The sequence below is a fragment of the Acanthaster planci genome, linkage group LG16 (assembly GCF_054643075.1).
Source record: "Acanthaster planci isolate LZ-2023a linkage group LG16, COTS_SCS, whole genome shotgun sequence".
Classification (NCBI taxonomy): domain Eukaryota; kingdom Metazoa; phylum Echinodermata; class Asteroidea; order Valvatida; family Acanthasteridae; genus Acanthaster; species Acanthaster planci.
The window spans coordinates 11,683,342-11,702,563 of record NC_141792.1 but is presented as its reverse complement, the minus strand read 5'-3'; the positions used below and the strand labels follow the sequence as shown (position 1 = coordinate 11,702,563).

Below are 19,222 nucleotides of genomic sequence, written 5' to 3'. Positions count from 1 at the left end.
TCCCCCTTACTAAATCCCTGAACTTGACACCCAGCCTATTCCCTTTATGTCACTGCCAAACTTTAAACTTAAGCTTGACCAATTCAGGCACGTTTTAGCCTTTTAGCCAGCAGTTCCAACTCCCGGGCAGTTTTCTCAGTTCACAGTCTCTTTAAAGCTCTCGATTTTTAGATTGGCTCATTTGTGGTTTGATCCCGACACAAAGAGGGGTGCACACCTTGTTCATTATTGAGACATCAGTCACGACGCAGGTGGCGATTACTGGCAAATCGCTGAATGAATTTCTGGCCAACTAATGCAGGAAAGTAACGGGCATTCAAGCACTTCATTCACGGCATGGGGGGGAGGAGAAAATCAACAACGTGCCTTCATTTACGAAAAGTCATGCCTGTCTGCCCATATCAAAATACAAAGTGACAAACGGTTCAAACTGCTCTTAACCACAAATACTGGGAAAAGAACTGAGCCGAAAAGGGGCCACCGCTCAATAATGACCCAAACAGAGGACTCATTCCTTTCAAATTAAATTTCCTCCCCGTTCGAGGGCACTGGATAATGAAGTTATCAAAAATGATCTGTCAACTTCAATCTTACGGGGAAGGGAAGGAGATAACCTCCCATACCCTAGTAAATGTCTGAGAAGCATAATTAATTCACATACATGTACACGTACGACACGTACAGTACAACACGTACACTACATGAGTCCAGAAAAATGTACGTGTATGGTGAACCTGAGTCCATACATTACACAGGCCCAACTCCTTTCTCTTCCCAATTAATGAAGATCCTAAAATCCAGGTTCATAATGATACAGTACCCCGTACATCCACAGGTTTTTTTTATTATTTCCCCTGATGTACGTGTATATCTTTCATCAAACAGAATGAAAGACACTTGTAATCGTTCTCAAGTTTACAATCAACACAAATAAATGAAGAGTTCATCTCGAAAAAAATGAACTATGGAACAGCTCCTTTAAAGCACTCCAAATTACAATTATGTGTCAAGGACATGAACAACAGAGGAGTAATTGGATAAATTCCATGTGGGTGAGTCAAGCCAAAAGCCAACAAACCATGGAAATCCTCGTCAGTTGCAAAGAACAAAAACAAAGATGTTACATGTATGGCCACTGACTTGTGCCTCCACAACTACTGGTGGATATGTGCTCTAATCTCACACGTACGTATGATACATGTACTGTACATGTACATGTACATGCAAGTCTGAATTTACCCCATAGGCCGGCATTGCCCAAGCTTAGGTTGTTACTGACAAAGCCCAAACAAAACCAATGAGGAACACATAAGGTCAGCCCTACATGCACATGTACAGTTATGTAGGTACATGTACATATGCGTGAATAGTACGAACAAAAGTTGGCTGAAACGGTTGTCTTGTTTCCCTCACTAATTTCTTGCCGTTTTACTTTCAGTTCCTTAGTTTCTGTTCATTCTGAGAGCAGCGAGAGTTTGAATTCTGGCAGATCGATGAAGCTTTCCAAGAAAGCAAAATTTGTTTTCAATCAGTCAGGGAAAATGCTAAGGACTTCATGACATACAGGGTCACAATTTGGTTTCCAGTGTTTTATCCCTTGAGAATGTGAGAAAAAACTTCACAGAAACAGACACTGAGTCAATGTTGAAAGAAACATACGGTTACTCTTGGCATCAGGACAAATATGGTACTTCTGAATAGTATCTCAGTCTGTATGAATGTCCAATACATTAGTAATATTTGGCATATTCTTGGAGTGAGTCTACCGAGGCATGCATGTGAGTAGGGAATTGAAGATGGTCTCACGCAGACAGGATGTGGCAAGATTTACACGAACCGTTTAATGGCTTTGGCACGCCTGTATCTCTCACTTTGGCGGTACTCAAGATAATGGGCTGACAGACGAGGAGAGCTTCATTTTTCTACAAGCACGCACTTCATTTTACAGATATCAAAAGATGACTCCTTTTTCACTTGTGTTGCTAGTACAATAAACTTTTAAATAAAAAGGAGACAAATGTTTATGATATGAGAAACTCTCACTAATCTACCCTGGAATTTTCGTATGATTTCACGTTCATTATATTTTCAAAGACTTTGGGGGAATTCTTCTACCTGTGTCACACGGTACAAACATCCAATGTATACATCCAATGTATACATGTACATGTAAACCTCCTGACCACAGCCTGCAGCCCAGAAACCATTAAACTAAACAATTACTTCATTGTGTGCTTGAGATATTAAAGATACTGAAATTTCATCCTGACAAATCCCTCTGGGGCCCATACCCAGGCTTGGCAGGCCCTAAGTTTCTCTTTAACTGGCCACACACACACACACTCTCTATGGAATGGTAAGATGATATGGCATACATTGTACATGTGCTTGGCATTTTGTGGATTTGGATTTTTAAGCTCAGGAGACACAGATCATGCACATGTACGTAGCCTTTACCAATTAAGAGCTTGGACTGGAACTTGTCCCTGCTGGAGCTGAAACAATGGACCTTTCTCATGAAATATGCAAATTAGACGGGTGCATGCACGCTACTACCACTGGTTGGCAAGCGCGGCCGTCAACGCTGTCGGCAGTGTAGGCGAGCTGCTAGTAACCATAACCTGGAGCGTTGACGGTCAATCAAAACCATATTACAGCCTTTGTCCGATACTTGAGCACGCTTTTCTCGAAACGAAGTGAAGTTTTCAGTGTCCTGAGGTTAGAAAGTAACAATTCCTTGTCTTTAAGTTTGGCACTCATGTCGAACTATACAAGTACAGAAATGGCGATAGTGGCGTGCACATAAGAATTTGTATCGTTACATTATAGATTTAAGCAACTTTGCCAACTAGTGGTAGTAATGCGCCTGCCTTTTCATGGGAAAGGTCCATTACCAGTGCATGTACTCAGGATATTTACGTATGCTTCATTAATCACTGTGTTGTTTGAGATTGCTTTTTCTTTCTTGTTCAACTGACCAAAAAAAAAACTACATCGGCAAAAAAGAAAACTTCCCTCACTGAATAAATCCACACATCAAAATCCTTCGAAAGTTCACACCCTTCTCCAATGTTCAATGGGGGCAACAAAACATTTTATTTCCCTAGTCTTGGCTGCTGAAAGTAACGGTAGAAAGAAAACTCAACATTTGTAGCAATACCGGTACTAGTAGCGGAGGTGTGAGAATTCAGCTTTTTAGCTGATTTCAGCTTTTTTTTAGATGTTGACCCTGAATTGCAGCTTTTTTCAAATAGGCCTACCTGATCTGTACAAAAGAACGGGAAATTTTTACATTTCAGCTTTTCTTAGCTGTTTTCAGCTTTAATTTGAAATGGCCACTCACACCCCTGTAGGCCGTAGTAACATAAACCTTCATTCCATCATTTTTCTGGGAAAAAAAAAAGCTTGAGCTCTTTCAAAAACACAGAAAATGAAACTGTACCAGTATATTCAATGCTTCATTTGCACAAGTGACTTCACGTCTGATGGCAAACAAGGAAGTGTGCTTGAGATTTGCAGGAACAAATAGTAGTCTTTGTTTCAGTGGTAAGTGAACCTATCCTAAGGACGAAATCCTTTTGCTGAACAAAGACTAAGATTTACCCAAATTAGCGCAATGTGGAGACAACACCACTCTCTGTGATTACTTGTCCTGTCTTTCTGGCCATGCGCATCAAATTTCAAAAACATCCACTTTTCTCCGGGCTAAACAAAGTTTGACATTCTTATGTTTATGTTTGTATTTTTACTTGGCAATATCTGGATTATACACAAGTACTGGTACCTGTGGAATCCGTCAGCCAGCGGCTTGCTGCAGCACCCATAAACACATGTCATTCTGACCCATAGCCAAGTCATTTGTACCAAGCCTTACCTTCTGGCCATCTTTGTCAGTCCATATCCCCTGCATCACCTTGCCAAACTCCCCTCTGCCCAGTTCCCGGTCCAGGATGTTGATAGCTGAGGCCGGGATGATGTGACCCCCTGAGGGTGAGCTCGTCTGCGAGGGCACCCTGACGATGGTGGGTTTGGTCTTGGATACCTTGGCATTCTTCTGAAATCAAAGGAAAACCCCCTTTGCATGCTTTGGCTCACAGTATTTCACCAAATTCTGTAGCAGACACAGATTTAGGGTGGGGCTAAATTAATTAAGGTATACTCTTCTGACTTTAGTTGGACATAAATATAGCTCACCATTGATACCGTAGTTCAGGCAGTCTGTTGATTTACAGAATGAAAAACAAGTGAATGGGAACCTCAGGCTACCCAGCATTACCAGTAGGATCACAACAAAAAAAATGCAGTCACTTGGTAATATTACAGCAAAGTAGATGGGACTTTGTGCGGTTCTCAAATGGTGCATAATTTATACCACAACAGTTCCAGGAACAATGCAGGATGTTATGTTCTGCAGCAAACACGAATTTCAGAGTTCCGCAAACAGCAAAACCATAAGGGCTCCTTTAAAATTTGTGGGAACTGGATGACTCACAGATGCCACCTAACCACATCAATCTGGTTCCTGCCCCAAGGCAATGATGTTATTAACTGGGATAGGTTATTCCCATTATCCAATAGAAGACAAGGTCAAATCACTCTCCCTCCCCCCCCCATCACACCAAATCCTAAATCTAGCAAATGGGGTGCTCACTTTGTCCCCTGTGAACTCTCAGGGAACACTTTGCAATAAGGGGCTGTTTGTTTTTCTTTCTGGAGGTGTACCTACCAGCCGATTTTTCCAAGTTTAAAGTTCATTTTCCCAAATGAACTTTAAAGCTACATGTAGAGCCATCAAGAATCGTTAGACCTTCGTGTTCATACTGAACTTGACTTTTATTGAGCAAACTTTCTGCAATAGGTATAACTTTGCAACATGTCTATACCTCGGCACATCTGTAATTGGAAGAACTGCCCAACATGACATGTAGAATGTTACCACTGCTTTTTTTTCAAAAACTGTTGACATCTGACACCAGATGTGTTATAGAAAAAAAAAACGATGTACATACATGTACATGTAAACTTAAGTACTATCTAGCCCAGAAAATTGGACTGTACAGCAGCTATACGACTGACCAGACAACCTTTTCAGAAGTCACATGGCCATCAGACACTGTCTACGAGGGCCTTTTCAGGACTTGAAACTGACAGTGCAACTTTCTCTGCAACCCAGTTATCTTACCAGTGATCAACTACTTGCAGCACTCACTGAATCCTTGCTAAAACCAAGCAGACAACGGAAGTGAGAGAAGACAAGGAAGGAGGAAGTGTCAAAGAGTTTCAAGAAGGGGAGGGGAATACCCCAGAAAAGGATTTCCCCCCCCAAAAAAAAAACCCACAAACACAATGAAAACAAATTTTCACATCTTGGGTTTTCAAGACAAAGACTGTTTCCTAAACCTTGGTCTTATCTGAAGCCTCGGATTCTGGCTTTTAAGTTTTGAACTTAGTCCCTTGTTAGACTGCCGACAGATTGATGACGTTCTGTTTCACTCAGTGGCAAAAGCTTGAAGCACTGGTACATTTTGCACAATAAACTTTGGAAAATGACTCTGAAATAAAATTGAAGATCTAGAGATGAAGCAAAAAGCCCAGGCATGCATGTACCAAAGGCTACATTTAGCAATGTGCATTTAAGTCAGGCCAAGATGGCTGCCAACCAACAACTTGCCATGCCCACTGTATCCCCAAGCACTCACCCCAGGCTTGAATTTGCCCTTCTTAACTTTCTTCATGGACGCCCGTAGCCGCCGCCACTCGGGCTGAGTCATGCCCAGCTGCAGCACATCGTCGGTCTGGACGTAGGCGAGGTGATCGATGGCGGTCACCCCGAGCTTGCTGACAAAGTCCTGGTGGTACTGCTGCAGGCCCACTTCGCTCAGGAACTCATAGAGGGTGCCTTCGTAAGGCATGGTGGGGGAACCCTTAGCATGTCAGCCACTCAAGACCTGCTGGATTTAAGAGAGAAACACAAAGATGACTCACATTAGGTACTAAACAAGATGAAAAAAGTGGAATTTGCCCTGCTTTTTCTTGGCAATGTGGTTAAGTAGGGCCATCTCCAAATATGGCCTTGGCTTCAGGCCTGGGGCTAATTTCATACAGCAGCTTAAGCACAAAAGTTTCTTAAGCGTGAAAAAAAATTCCTTACAAAAAGAAAGGTTACCCGCCTGATTGTCACGCTAACCAAAAGACGGCTAAAGACCATCCCAAAACAATAGGGCCTATACGTCACATGGAGGTTTGGCTGGTTACCTGATTTATCGAGCAAGATTTCCTTTCGTTTAAGAAAATTTTTTTGTGTTAAAGCAGCTTAAGACTTTCGAGATAATCAAGACTGTTGGGTTAACTATCATGACCAAGTTAGGATACAAGGATGCCAATCCTAAAACAATGACCAAAAAAACTGAGTCGAATAGTTCTGCTTCATGCATTTCTATGCACCATCTTATCTTGTCAGGTATACATGTACATGTGAATCATAATACACAAACTTCTTTTTATACAAAAATGTTACACTGACGTACACAGGCTCTTTGCTTTTTTCCCCATCCTAAGCTACAAGGCTGTTCAATTTATAAGGACTGTTTTTTACTACACCCCTTGGGGTTTTTAGGTTGATGGAAATGTCAGATCCTTGGTCCTCAAGCCAGTTGAGAAACAGCATACATGTACATGTATATCACAGAAAATGTGCACGTTCCACATTCAACTTTATGCCTAGTAAATACCAGTACAAATCAGATTTCGTCCAGAATCTTCAGGCTAAATGACATGTACAGTAGATCACACCAATGTCTAAAAACCCAGTACATGTATGTACATGTACTGGTATGCTTCTTTTCCCTAAACAATTTTCAGTTGGTTTTACCTTTGCTCATCATAGTCTGTTGAGTTGGCCTACAAAGCTGAAAGGCTACGGCAATAAAAAAAAAACACAGGGCAATCATTTCCAATTCACCAGCCAACTCTACAATTTCAAACCCTCTGTCCCATTTTCACAATTTTTTTCAAAGGAGGTCATTTGTCCAGGAACTCAGATGTCAAAAGAGGTGTCTGGACCCAACACCTTCCCCTGGGGAATGTTTAGACTAATGGTAATTTTGTCTCCCCCCTCCAGGGTGCATATCAGGGGGTATGGCAGGGCAAGCTCTACAAGGCCCCCCTTGTAAATTGTCTGTTACCTATTTAATAAAGCCAGACATTGCAACTAACTAAGCACTCTCAAGAGCTCCCCATTGTGTGCCGGCCAGCAAAAGAAAACACTCTTTCATTGATTTGTGCCAACTCTTAAAGATTCCAATATCCATTGCCAAATAATACTTTCAAAGAATAACAATAAACAGCTTGAAGGTCAGGTTGGCAGTAAGCATTTTTTTTCATTCAACTAATGACACAGCTTCTGTGTTACAAGCTGCCCTAATTGTGTGGATTTTGTTTAGCTGATAACAATTGATACAGCACATGTAGGCCTCTGTACGAGGGCCTACAGGTGTACATGTTGAGAACTCTGGTTCATATAGACTATATTCCGATTAGACAGTTTAACTACCTGACAATCTACTGGTATCCAGCCCTTCATGTACACTACATGTGCGGGTACCGGTATGTACACATGGGTACAGGTACACATGTACATGTACTTTACATGTACAGTACATACATGTACTTGTAACCAATGTCACTTCATGCTGGCCAGTTGAAAATACCAGGAAGGATCGAGCCACATGCCCTGTGTATGATTTTTGTCGCTGTCAAATGGAAAACAAAGATTATTTTACTAAAGTCCAGCTAAACCACACCAACTCCCTGCAAATATCCCACACATGGTCATTATCAGTACCACACAAAATGTAAACAAGTGCTAGTAAATGTAGGCAGGCACTGGCTTATCGCAATTTGCAGTTTGAACACTGATTAAGACTAAACTCTTCAAATCTAAATCAGGCTACTGATAACCCAGTGGCCAATTCCCCCTCCCCCCCATAAGGGAACCCTTCCAACATGTTCAAACCACATCCACGACCTCGGGTAAAATTCCCTCCCTAAAAGCAAACCCCAGAAACATTCTACTGGTACAAGTCCACAGTGAGATCTTATAATCCAGAACTGACAGGAGAAATGAATCTGGCAGTAGACCTCAACAACCAGCCCAGGGTAAATCCATTACCAAGACTGAGTAAACATGTAACTCCCCAAATATCACACTGACTGCATGAATATCACGTACACAGTCTGTACATAAGCATGGTACATACTGTAAACCAGTTTGTACATGTGCATGTGTGTTCTGCACAGTACAAATTGACATCTATGTTATGACAGCACAGTATTAAGCATAGGTCAACACACAAAGGTCACTCACCGTGAACTTTGCCAGCATTTGTTAGGAAAAATAGGAATTACGTGTACATGTACCAAGCCGTGGAATGTATGACCATATATATAACAATCGTCTCACAGAACAAACGTGCATGTTTTCATGGTACCGGCACAAGTGTGTTCTCATTTTTTTGGTCTCTCCCGACATACCGTAAGGAAGGAACACAAATGGATACAATGCAATTTGAATAAGCTAACATTTTCATGTACACTGTAAACCTTTTACAAGTCTATTTAAGCGGTAGTCTACCTACTGTACATTTTACGAACAAAAGCACGTACACACACGGCCAATCTATTAATTGAACCCTGGTTGAATGTACATGTAGCTTACTGGTAAGTCTGTATTCTGTCGTGTACTGGTGTGGTACATGTACCGTACCTGTGCTGTGCATCCATATACATGTATGTATGAAGTGACAAGTGGCACCATCCCAAATGCGGTAGGCCTACACCCATGTATGATACGCACAGTCCCTCTTTTTTTCTTTTAAGAACATCAGTTATGTAAAGACACACCCTATACATGTATCAGTAGATGTCAATTCAGATTTCATCCCAGGCAAACCCACCGGCAACATTTCCCTTCTCCATCTACACGTAATCCCGGCACACTGTGTCAAGCTCACCACATTTCAACAACAGCTTCCAGCCTGGCCCTCAAGATGGCACATGACCACCCCGAATATGACAATGGCCTCCCAAGGGTCTCAAAAGCACCTAGAAGACATGTCATTTTCCCACGCACTTGCCTTCTGATGGGTAAATTGCGGCCCAAATTTAATGCCCCAAAATCCAAGCAGCATCTGTTTAGCTTGGGGACACTGCAAAGCATTGCCTAGCGTCTGCCAAGATCCAATTCCCTCACCTTGAACCTCAGTCGCTTCAACAAGAAAAATTACCCACAAGCCTGGGGGGTTCCCCACTAAAGATTTTCTATCCAAACAGTCTAATTCACTCCTTGTTTGTGGATGATCTCAAGGGGAACATTGCATCCTCTGCTGGAGTGCTCCAACATCAAAGAACGGAAAAAAAGTGAAAACCCAATCTCTTTATCTTTGTGATTTAGGAAGCGGGACAAGTCTGCTGTTTCTAACAGTGGGGAGATTACTTACGCTTGGCTGGCAAGAAGGAATTGATGTCAGTATTTCACAGACCTGTCAAGTGTTGATCTTTTATGCCTGGGAGTTTTAAAGGGACTGCTGATGTCCTGGTAACAGCCACAAGGGTACACGTACCATGGATGTTTTTTGGTCACAGCACAGCTCCCTTTTGCCCCAACCACCCTCCTGGAGTCCCACCGGTGGCCTATTGGACACAGATGCTACTGTACTCAGGCAGCAAGATAATTCACCACAGTCTGACATTGACAAAGTGCATGCTAAATGGGATCGCTGCTGGCTACGTACATGGATCAGACTGAGGGAGTAAATGTACATACATGTACAGGTACACATGGGTGGGGTCTCCATCTCAAGCGAGCCACATCTGGGATAAATTCACTGTGCCATAGATCCACCTACATGTACATGCACATCTGCACAGCATGAGTGTAGTCATGCTGCTGGTACATATAACATGTTTGTAAAGATAAGTACACCTCTTTCTCCAGAAATTTTTTTTTAACTTTCAACAACTACTTTCAGTTCTCTCTATGTACTGGTAGGCCAGTGCGTACGATCGTGCACCAGGAATAATTTGGTTTCATTTCATTTCTTAGTTTGCAGGTCAGTACAATAAAATGACCAAAAACAAAAACAAAAAGCCCCCCTGCCGGATTGCTAATAAGTTAACTTAATAACTATCTGGTAGCTCTCTGGTTGAAATGATCAAGTATTTCAAGGTCAACAGGGTACATGTACACATATCTGGCATGTTGAAATAAACAAAAACCACCGTTTCCCAGACTCACCCACAACAATAATCTCTTGCATTTACAAACACAGCAATCGCTCAGTCCAAATACAGGGCAAGCATTACCAAAAGTGAGGACCAGTGCAGCACACTCCTCTCCCAAAACAACATACCGTTTTGCCGCCCCTACAAACTGGGGTAGGTCAAAGTTCAGCATTAGAGAGCTGGAGGTCACATAGGTGGGAGGAGAGCCAACACGCATTCCATACGCATCCTATCATCACTTTCTGTTTACACTGAATTGAATCACACCTTATCGCACCCTTCAGGTTCAACGGCATTTATACACTTATTGTGTCAGGTTACTTTGCAATAACAGATGAAGACCACACCATACAAGCTGTTTTAATTCTACATGTAATTCCTCCATGTTTGTCCAATGAAGCTGTGAATTTTTTTAACACTAACCCCGAGTTTGATAACTTGAGTTCTAGTAAATATTCAAAATATTGCTATCACACTGCCATTTTTAAGGGCATCTAATCTGCTTAAGTTTTCACTCAAGTTTCCAAATCCTATGAAATATGTACCGGTATACTGCCATGAAAAATTGAGTGGGGGGACCCTTTAGGAAGCATATCTATGCTTTTGAGAGGTTGAAGTGCTTGTTTACATGACAAAAAATGCAGAAGTTAGAAGTGATTTTTTTTAGTTTGCTGGTCTCTGAAACCGCCCATCTTTGCGGCAGGGCTTCTACAACGTGCACACAACAGTCATTGGCTGTTTGTCCGGGCCCGGATGATTTAGACAGACCTTTCACCGGGATGCTCAACAGTGCGACAGGAAGGCATTCACAGCCAACGCTGAGAAATAAATCATACCAGAGAAGGCTAAGTAGGTACATTAACTGAGGCCCTAATCATTTTCCTCTGGATGTTTGCACATCTACAAGTGCACCTGCAGATGCTGAGGTTCAGGCATAGGGACCTGTCAAGGAGAACTTGGGTACAAGGCCTGAATTACTTGAATGTCAAGGTGTTACTAAAACTGTGGCTTTCCAGTGGTTTGGGGCAGGTCCAATTCCATTGACAAAAAATCTAAACATCTGTCTAAGTACAGTGTATTTATAAGGAGCTCTAAGGCAGAGACAAGGGGCATCATGTAATTGAGAATCAGAAGTTTAACCTCCAAGACCACCCACAAGTATTCAGATTTTTTTTTTTTTACTTCAGAGGACAAAAACAAGTCTTTAAGAATGGCAAAATGAAACCAACTTTTTTAAAGTAATGTAAAGATTGACATTGCTGACGATTGTTTCAAGATCTCAGTCATCCTGCTTTCTGTCAGAGCAAACAGTTTTCAAGACCAACTTTGGAGGATTTATTGTTTGAGGGGATGGGATTTTAGGATGAAGCTCCTTCTCCCCCCCCCGAACCAATTTTTTTTGGGGGGGTACTACTTCTGTTAGGCCCTACATGTTAACTCAAATTGACTGTGATCAAAGTGGCAAAACACTCTTACTTGTGCAAGTAGGTCTGCACGTATCCTTCATTTTCCGACAAGGATGTGGGAATGTATTACGGTTAACACTGCCCCAGCATTCTACAAAGGAAAGGAATACAGGATATCTCCAATCTGGTCGCAAATATGAACAATTTCCTCTCCTGCAATAATTCCTCAGATAAAAGCAACAGCAATTTCCTTGTACTGTGTCAACACACAGTTCGACCTCGATCATTTGGAATTGAGTTGACGGTACAGACTGGGATTTGTTTCTGGATGGCAGTGCGCACGCAACTCCTCTTGGGGTGCACTTTTGTAGTTTAATTTGCAAGAAGGAAGACAAACCAAACAAATGGCAAAGATGAATGAGCGGGGAGATAACCTTTCACTTGCTTTTGTGATGCATGCATAATTAGGGCGAAAAACAAAAGTGTAAGTTTTGGTTTCAATCAATTTGGAAAACAGTGAAAAATAAACACATAAATGTTTGTATTGGTACCGGTACCGTACATGTACGTATGTAATCAAGAGAGAATTAAACAATCAGTTACATGTAAAGTGTAGTCCAGATACAGTACATGTATGTGTTGATGACAGCGAAAGTTAAGTGGCGCAAGTGTCATATGATGAGTATATTCACACTTTCACAGAGCACCTCTGAGGCTCTGTGTAATTTTAACTGGTACCCAAGGGTTAACATGCCTCTGAAATTGAATTCTTGAGGACTATCCCGTAACATCTCAGAGAGCATGTGTGCCAGCATGCCGCCTTGAAGAAGCAACCAAGCTGCTGGAGCAGATGCCCCAAGAGGCCGGGCCAAGAAGTATCATTTTAATTGATTCAATTCCACCCTCAGTGTGGTGCTTGATATTACGAAGTGACCTTTGACCTCTGAAATCAACATTGCTCTATGGTTGAGTATGTACATTACATGAAACTGCACAAATGAACATACAAAGTTCTCAGCTACGAAGAAATTGGGTTGTTAATTGGAGATGTCCCGATATATATTTCAAGAAAACACATCAAACTTTTAGTCTATTATAAAAATCCAAATGGTCTACTCAACAACAAATTTCAAGTGCTATTCAGTCAAATCACCGTGGTCAAATACTAGTGTACGTGTACCTGCAACTCTTTTTCAAAAATGAAATCGCTGCACAAAGTTCCATTGCATCTAAACTAAAGTAAAGCATGCATGTACCGGTACATGCACATACTGTCTACTTTTAGGAGACTTTCAAAAAGGCTCCGTTCTACATGGAGGAAAATATAACTGCATGTATTTTCCTTTGTTTCATTCAGATTTTGAAAGACATTAATTCCTTTGAAACTTGCCTTTTGCTTGTCAGAGCTCAGCAAAAGCCTGACCCCTAGTGCACTTTATAACTGTCGCCTTTTCAGTCATTAGTCCTTCAAACAAAAGAAATTGATATCTTCCTGTTGTCGTGGGCATCAGCCACAGCCCTGCATCAGCCACAGCCCTGCATCAGCCACAGCCCTGCATCAGCCACAGCCCTGCATCAGCCACAGCCCTGCCAGCAAGCTCCATCGCCCACAGACAAAGGAGCAGCAGCAACATTTTTTTTTCTTTATCTGGTATGCAGATTATGTCATTTTGGGAGCCCCTGCAGTTGTTGTTCTTATCAACTCTCCCAGGCTTACTAGAGAAGGAAAGAGATGGCCTTTGATAAAAAAAAAAAGTTGACCGATTCAACATTCATAAATTGGCACGTCATTAAGTAATCACAGGGAGCCTTGCAAGTCAATAGCTCCTCCATACCGTAGACTGATTTAATTCGCTTAGACATGTACATGTACAGTACCTAGGCCATGTATGCAAACACACACTCACAGGTCTTTTGGGTGGTGAGAAACCAGACCCTCTCTCAATGTGTGGATGCAGAGAAAAGGGTCTATGGGGAAATAGGGGGCACACTTCCAAATGCATGTAGGATAACCTACTTAAATGTAAACAATGCCGACAAGACAGAGTGCTATCAAGTTTTCATGATTACATGTACAGGTGTATCTAAAGACTATCCCACATAATGGCATGTATACAATTGGAAGGCATAAACTGGTCCCGGAATCCAGCACAAACAATGCACGTCTTAAAAAAAATAAGATTTTCTACAGTGCCATGTCTAAAAAAAAAATTAATTTCAAAAACACGGCACTCACAAACATTCCATATGGATACATGTACCAGTACATAACTCATGTCCGTATATCTGTCGTGACAAAAGGAAGTTTCCAAAAGAAAAGTGAAAGAACCAAATTTAAAGATGTCACAAAGGTTACCAGAGATAATCGGTGACCTTATGTGTACATTTGCAAACACGATAAAATCTGCAAATTATCCTTATTGCATGCTGTATATGACTGTACCAGTATAATATTATTATATCCAGTAGAGCAAAGTTGAATACTGCACTGTGCATGTACAAACAGCGCTGAATTCTTAGCTACGTTCAGTCATGCAACTGCGTGACACACGTACCTGCAATCCTGCATGTGCACGTACATGTAACTTGCCATAAACAGAACCTTAAACCTTTCACGTGCCCACAGAAATTTATAGTGCAGACGTCCTGGGTGTGTTTTCTCAGAAGATAAAGCATCCACTGCATGGAAACTTGAACTGGTTGAAGCATCCTAATGATGGGATCTGAATGAAATCATCGCCCCACCCACACGTACAGGTAGAACCAGTCTATTAGGATAATGCTTGAGGTCCTCGCTGTACCAGACATGCAGTCACTGGTCGCTGTAAATATATTGAAGATTTTGATATACATGTACATTTTGTAAAGGTTTCTCTATGGACACAAACTGGAAAAAAAGATGAAATGAGTGGAATATAAAGTCAGTATACAACAACTGAATGTACCAGGGTATTTCCATACAAAGGGATTGTGGTTTATCTGTTTACAAAAATTCAGATGTTACATTTTAAATTGAAGAGAAAAAAATTTTTCCAGAGGAACACTGTTTTGTACACACAAGAAAATGCAAGATACAACCCTTGTGAAGAAAGAACATTTTTTTTCAAAAGCATAAAGAAGGTTTTGTTGTGAGATAATGAAGATCTCCAACACACTTCAGGAGGAACTGAAACGCTGAAATTTAAGTTTCAATTTGAAGTATATATTTCCCTTTATGATTTCCCTTCCCCGTTGTGTACCGGGTAACTTGCACACGGCCTAAGACATTCAAAACGAATTAACAACGAGAGATTCCAACCAGAGATGTCTAACATAATGCTGAGCTATGGCAGTTGATAGACAAAGAAGGCAGCACAGCCCAAGTTATCAATCATACAATGTACGGTATCTCCGGTCTGATTATAAAACCATATTTCACAGAGAAAATGTATTTACATCGGTCATGCTCTGCAGATAGATAGATTGAAACGCTGAGTAATCGCAAGTTGACTGCAAATGCCACACACTCAAGAATGCCGAGCAAGGCTGTCGAAATACACGTACCATGAATCACATTCAGTACCTACTACTAATGTATTCAGAATCGACAAGTATCTCCGCTATACAAATACAATGTTTTCCTTCAGAAACACTTCTATCATGACATTGACCCCAACTGCCTAGGTCCTTTTGGCTAGGACACACCCTCAGTCCTCCGAAATTCTCCAAAACCGCCCGGAGGATTTTGAAGGACCGAGGATGGTTAGGATTAGCCCTAACCATTCTTTACATGCACCTGAAAGGCAATAGAGGGATTTCACATTAGCGCCGTCTGCGCATATCTGCATCGAAACCGAGGCTCTCTGTGTTTAACTTCGTCGCGTGCACCCGCGGAGTCGACACAGTACATGCAGTATCCGGTTCGAAAGTGTGACACCACTTCAGTTTAAACCACGCCCACTGCACAAGATAAAGGACCATCGCAGGTATGTTAGTTTGCGGTCAATTGTCGTTATTTTTTCTTTTGATTTAACATGTGGAGTCATCCACGCGTCAAGTCATCCTGAAAGACTCTTCCACAAAACTTTTCAGCCTGAAAAGTCTGAATTTAACATACCTTTATGTATTTTGTGTCTTGACTCCTTACTTTCAATCCTCTGATCGTATTAAAAATTGAAGCTGACACATACAGCCTCGTTTTCAAACGCGGAAGTGCGCAGATCGACGCTAAAAGCGTCGAATTGGGATCCCTCTATACGGGCAGGCAAGGCACGGTAAGGCAAGATTTATTCCTCTGTAAAATCATAAGAGAAGTCACTGCTAAAAGGAATTGGACTTGTAAGTAGCACAGCATCTAAAACAGAAAGTTGACTACCAGTACACATGTACATGACTTTTTTTCTGAACAGGATGGCACCACCTCCCAATGTGCTGTACATGTACCCCTACATGTACTAGACTGTTTATGTTTCAGTGCACAATGACATTTGCCAGACCTGCAAAATAAAGCACATGCTGGATATTTTTGGAATCTATTTATAAACCTCTTTAGTCAAAAGGAGACTGGAGCACCAGCTTGAAATAATACACACCAATGAAATGTCAAACACGCCCACTCGAGAACAAGGCAGAACAAGTACACATTTAAGATATACTGGATAATTTGATTTTGTTGGAAGCCGTATCTGTCATTACCATAGCTGTAAACAGTTACAGGGGTCACATTTAGTAATTTACACAACAAAAAAATCAACACCTGCTAAACACAGGCACTAAGATGTTCCAAATAATATCTGCCACAGCGCAGCATCATTAGGTCCTCCTGTTTACCTGGCTCCTTCCTCAAGGGAGGATTAAGAGTCCCTCCTACCTGTACAATCCAATTAGAATTTAATTCAATAGTCCCTACAAAAGACTTAATAACCTCCTAGGGATGGGCGTCTGGGGGTGGGGTTGGGAAGGCCCATCGGGCCGAGTCATGGAATTTTGGAATGAAGAACCATTTACACTGTAGGGTTGACCACTGCCTTCTTGCAGGGGGGGGGCCAGACGCTTCCCCTCCCAAGATCTTGACTTACTTCAACCGTTCCTTCTCTATGCTATACACATCTTCCAGACAATGTACATGTACATCACACCGGTATATACTTCTGCAGACATCAAATGTGTACAAGTTCTAGTCCAATGGAGCAAAATATCTTACGGTTATCACCAAATGTTATTAATTTACAGTGCATACATACATGTACATTGTATGCTGCAAACAATACTCGGAGGACTCAAGGGAAGTTTTACTTCTTTTTATTCCCAACAATTAAAAAGCAAAAAGAAAAACCTAATAAGGCAATCCATGAAAGTTCTGGCTCACTGAAAAGATGCTTTTCGTCATCATCCTCACCATCATCCCTCAACAACCCAAGTCAGCCGTCCCTGATGATTTGTCAATCTCAAATTGATAATACTCATTAAGGTCTAGGAAAGAGTTCCATATACACTGACAACACTTGATGCCCCTGTGCACAAACCTATGAGACTTGTCTGAAATAAAGGTTTTCTAAGGAAATGGTTCAGAATTTTCTAAGTTACATTTCACTTTTTAAGACTTGTTATCAATTGGTGTTGTCTATATATGGAACTCTTTCCAAGGTCTTCAAAGCAACTAGACATTTTCGAGGTCTGTGTCATTTAATTTTGAAAAAAAGTGGATTACGTGCTCACTGACTATTTATCCATGACACATCAACTAGGAATTTACAGGGAAAAAAATCTTCATGGTGTAAATATTCTCAAATATGTGTTAAGATAGACGACTAACTGCCCATGATCCGGTTCTGCGATGTTTATCATCCACAATTTATCAGCCATGTCAGTTATCGGAATAACTTTCACTTTCATCAATTATATCTGGGGAAGCCATGAATGTATCCTAGTATGTAAAAATTCTATGTCTTTATATTTTTTATCCACCATCCATGTTACCAGGGTTACAATTTTTTTCAGCATGCCTAAAATGATAAGGCCTAATAGTAATCCTTCCTTTAAATAGTTATACGTAATTTTGGTCTTCAAAACTTGATCGGTTTAAAATTCATAACTGGCTTTTTTTTCAAATTCAACATGGGCCTAGGCTCTATTCACAGTGACCGACTGTGAATGTGATAGTAGGCCTATCAAAATCGGTCACTAGGCCTACTGATAGTTAGGCCTACCTGTCTTAGCCTGGCTTAACTTAGGCCTAGTAATAAAAACTGGACGCAAAATACCGATTAGCCCTTCAACTTTTGAATAGTATAGAGCCCACTTACTTATAAATGCTTTTCTTTCAGAAGTCAGGCGGTTGTCTTGGTCCGTATAGCGTAGCGTGTCCACTCAAGATCCGGTGCGCCTGGCCTGTTGACCGGCGTAAAATATCCGGCAGTCACGCTGTTTACTTTGACCTCCGTGAAGTCTTCGTCAGAGGGTCAACTCAGACAAATTGTCCCCACTATCCTCAGTTTATCCTCGCTGGCAACAGGAACCCCATGGAAAAATTCTCCAAATCCTAGTGGTATCCAAGGATGACGTTGGCGGTCTGGATGACTCTGCGGAAACGCTCCAAACGGAAGGAATTTGTGAGTCAATCGCTTTCCCTCCCTCAAGCGGGATCGATCGATCAAAAAGATGGCGAAAATACCGGAAGTGCGAAGGCGTACGGTACGGTACGGCTGGCTGTGCGGCGCGTGCGTGGAGCGCGCGATGGATGCGCGGGCGTGTTGCTGGGCTAGTTCAGTCTGGTTCCGCTGCATCACAGTATGTGCTCCTATTGCATCCCAAGGGGGACAGAGGAGGACAGAAAGAGACGTTGTAGATTGTCGTACATCGTGCTAGAGGGGGCTATTCTGATTGATTGGTCCATGTTTTTTTCTGTTTTAAAGAGCAGCTCTAAGGAAAACATGTTTTCTCTGATTTTATCTTGTCAAATAAATATGGAAGTGTCCAAATCGAACGCAGTGTCATATTTCTTCAGAGCTCAACTATAACAAGCTAAAAAGGGCTTTTTCCTGTTCATGCCAACTAGATACGAATTCTAACTTAAGATTGCGTCATTCGGAGAAAACGAGGTGAACCCTCGCCCTCTGTTAGCAGTGGATAAACCCTCGTGAGTGCCGCAAACAATGCATGTTGTTTAGCATGCACAAGGATGTATCCACTACGAACATACTCAAGGGGAGGGTTCCCCTCGTTCTCTCCGAATGACGCGATCTACATGCAGAATTCGCATCTTGGCATAAACAGAAGAAAAAAACCTTTTTAGCTTGTTGTAGTTGAGCTCTGGAGACAAATGACACTGCGTTTGATTTGAATGCTTCAATTTTTAAGTTAAACAGATGAAATTAGAGAAAACATGTTTCCTTAGAGGATGCTCTTTAAGAACACAAAAACGGCGACTGATACACTACTGGGGATTCTTATTATGAGGGCCTGCGTATGACGTCACGTTAGGGGGCATTTTTCTTCTTCTAGCCTAGGATAGGCTTGAGTAAACCTTTTATGCATTCATTGTTATTAAATCTAAA

At 41.6% G+C, this 19,222-nt stretch overlaps 1 protein-coding gene across 5 annotated transcripts in view; it reads right to left on the bottom strand.

The window, feature by feature from the left end:
- Positions 1 to 18,565, bottom strand: part of LOC110979028 (uncharacterized) — a 45,164-nt gene extending 26,599 nt beyond the window's left edge. For 2 of the 5 annotated variants that reach the window (XM_022234475.2, XM_087147313.1), the window contains exons 1-3: positions 17,972 to 18,562; positions 5,700 to 5,951; positions 3,875 to 4,054 (exon numbers count right to left, since the gene is read on the bottom strand). In XM_022234475.2, coding sequence (XP_022090167.2) covers positions 3,875 to 4,054; positions 5,700 to 5,912 — 393 coding nt within the window. In that variant the 5' untranslated portion in view covers positions 5,913 to 5,951; positions 17,972 to 18,562. Of the gene's footprint in view, positions 1 to 3,874; positions 4,055 to 5,699; positions 5,952 to 17,971 lie in introns of all 5 variants that reach the window. The other 3 variants (XM_087147316.1, XM_087147315.1, XM_087147317.1) reach the window with 3 other exon arrangements.
- Between the last annotated feature and the right edge of the window lie 657 nt (positions 18,566 to 19,222).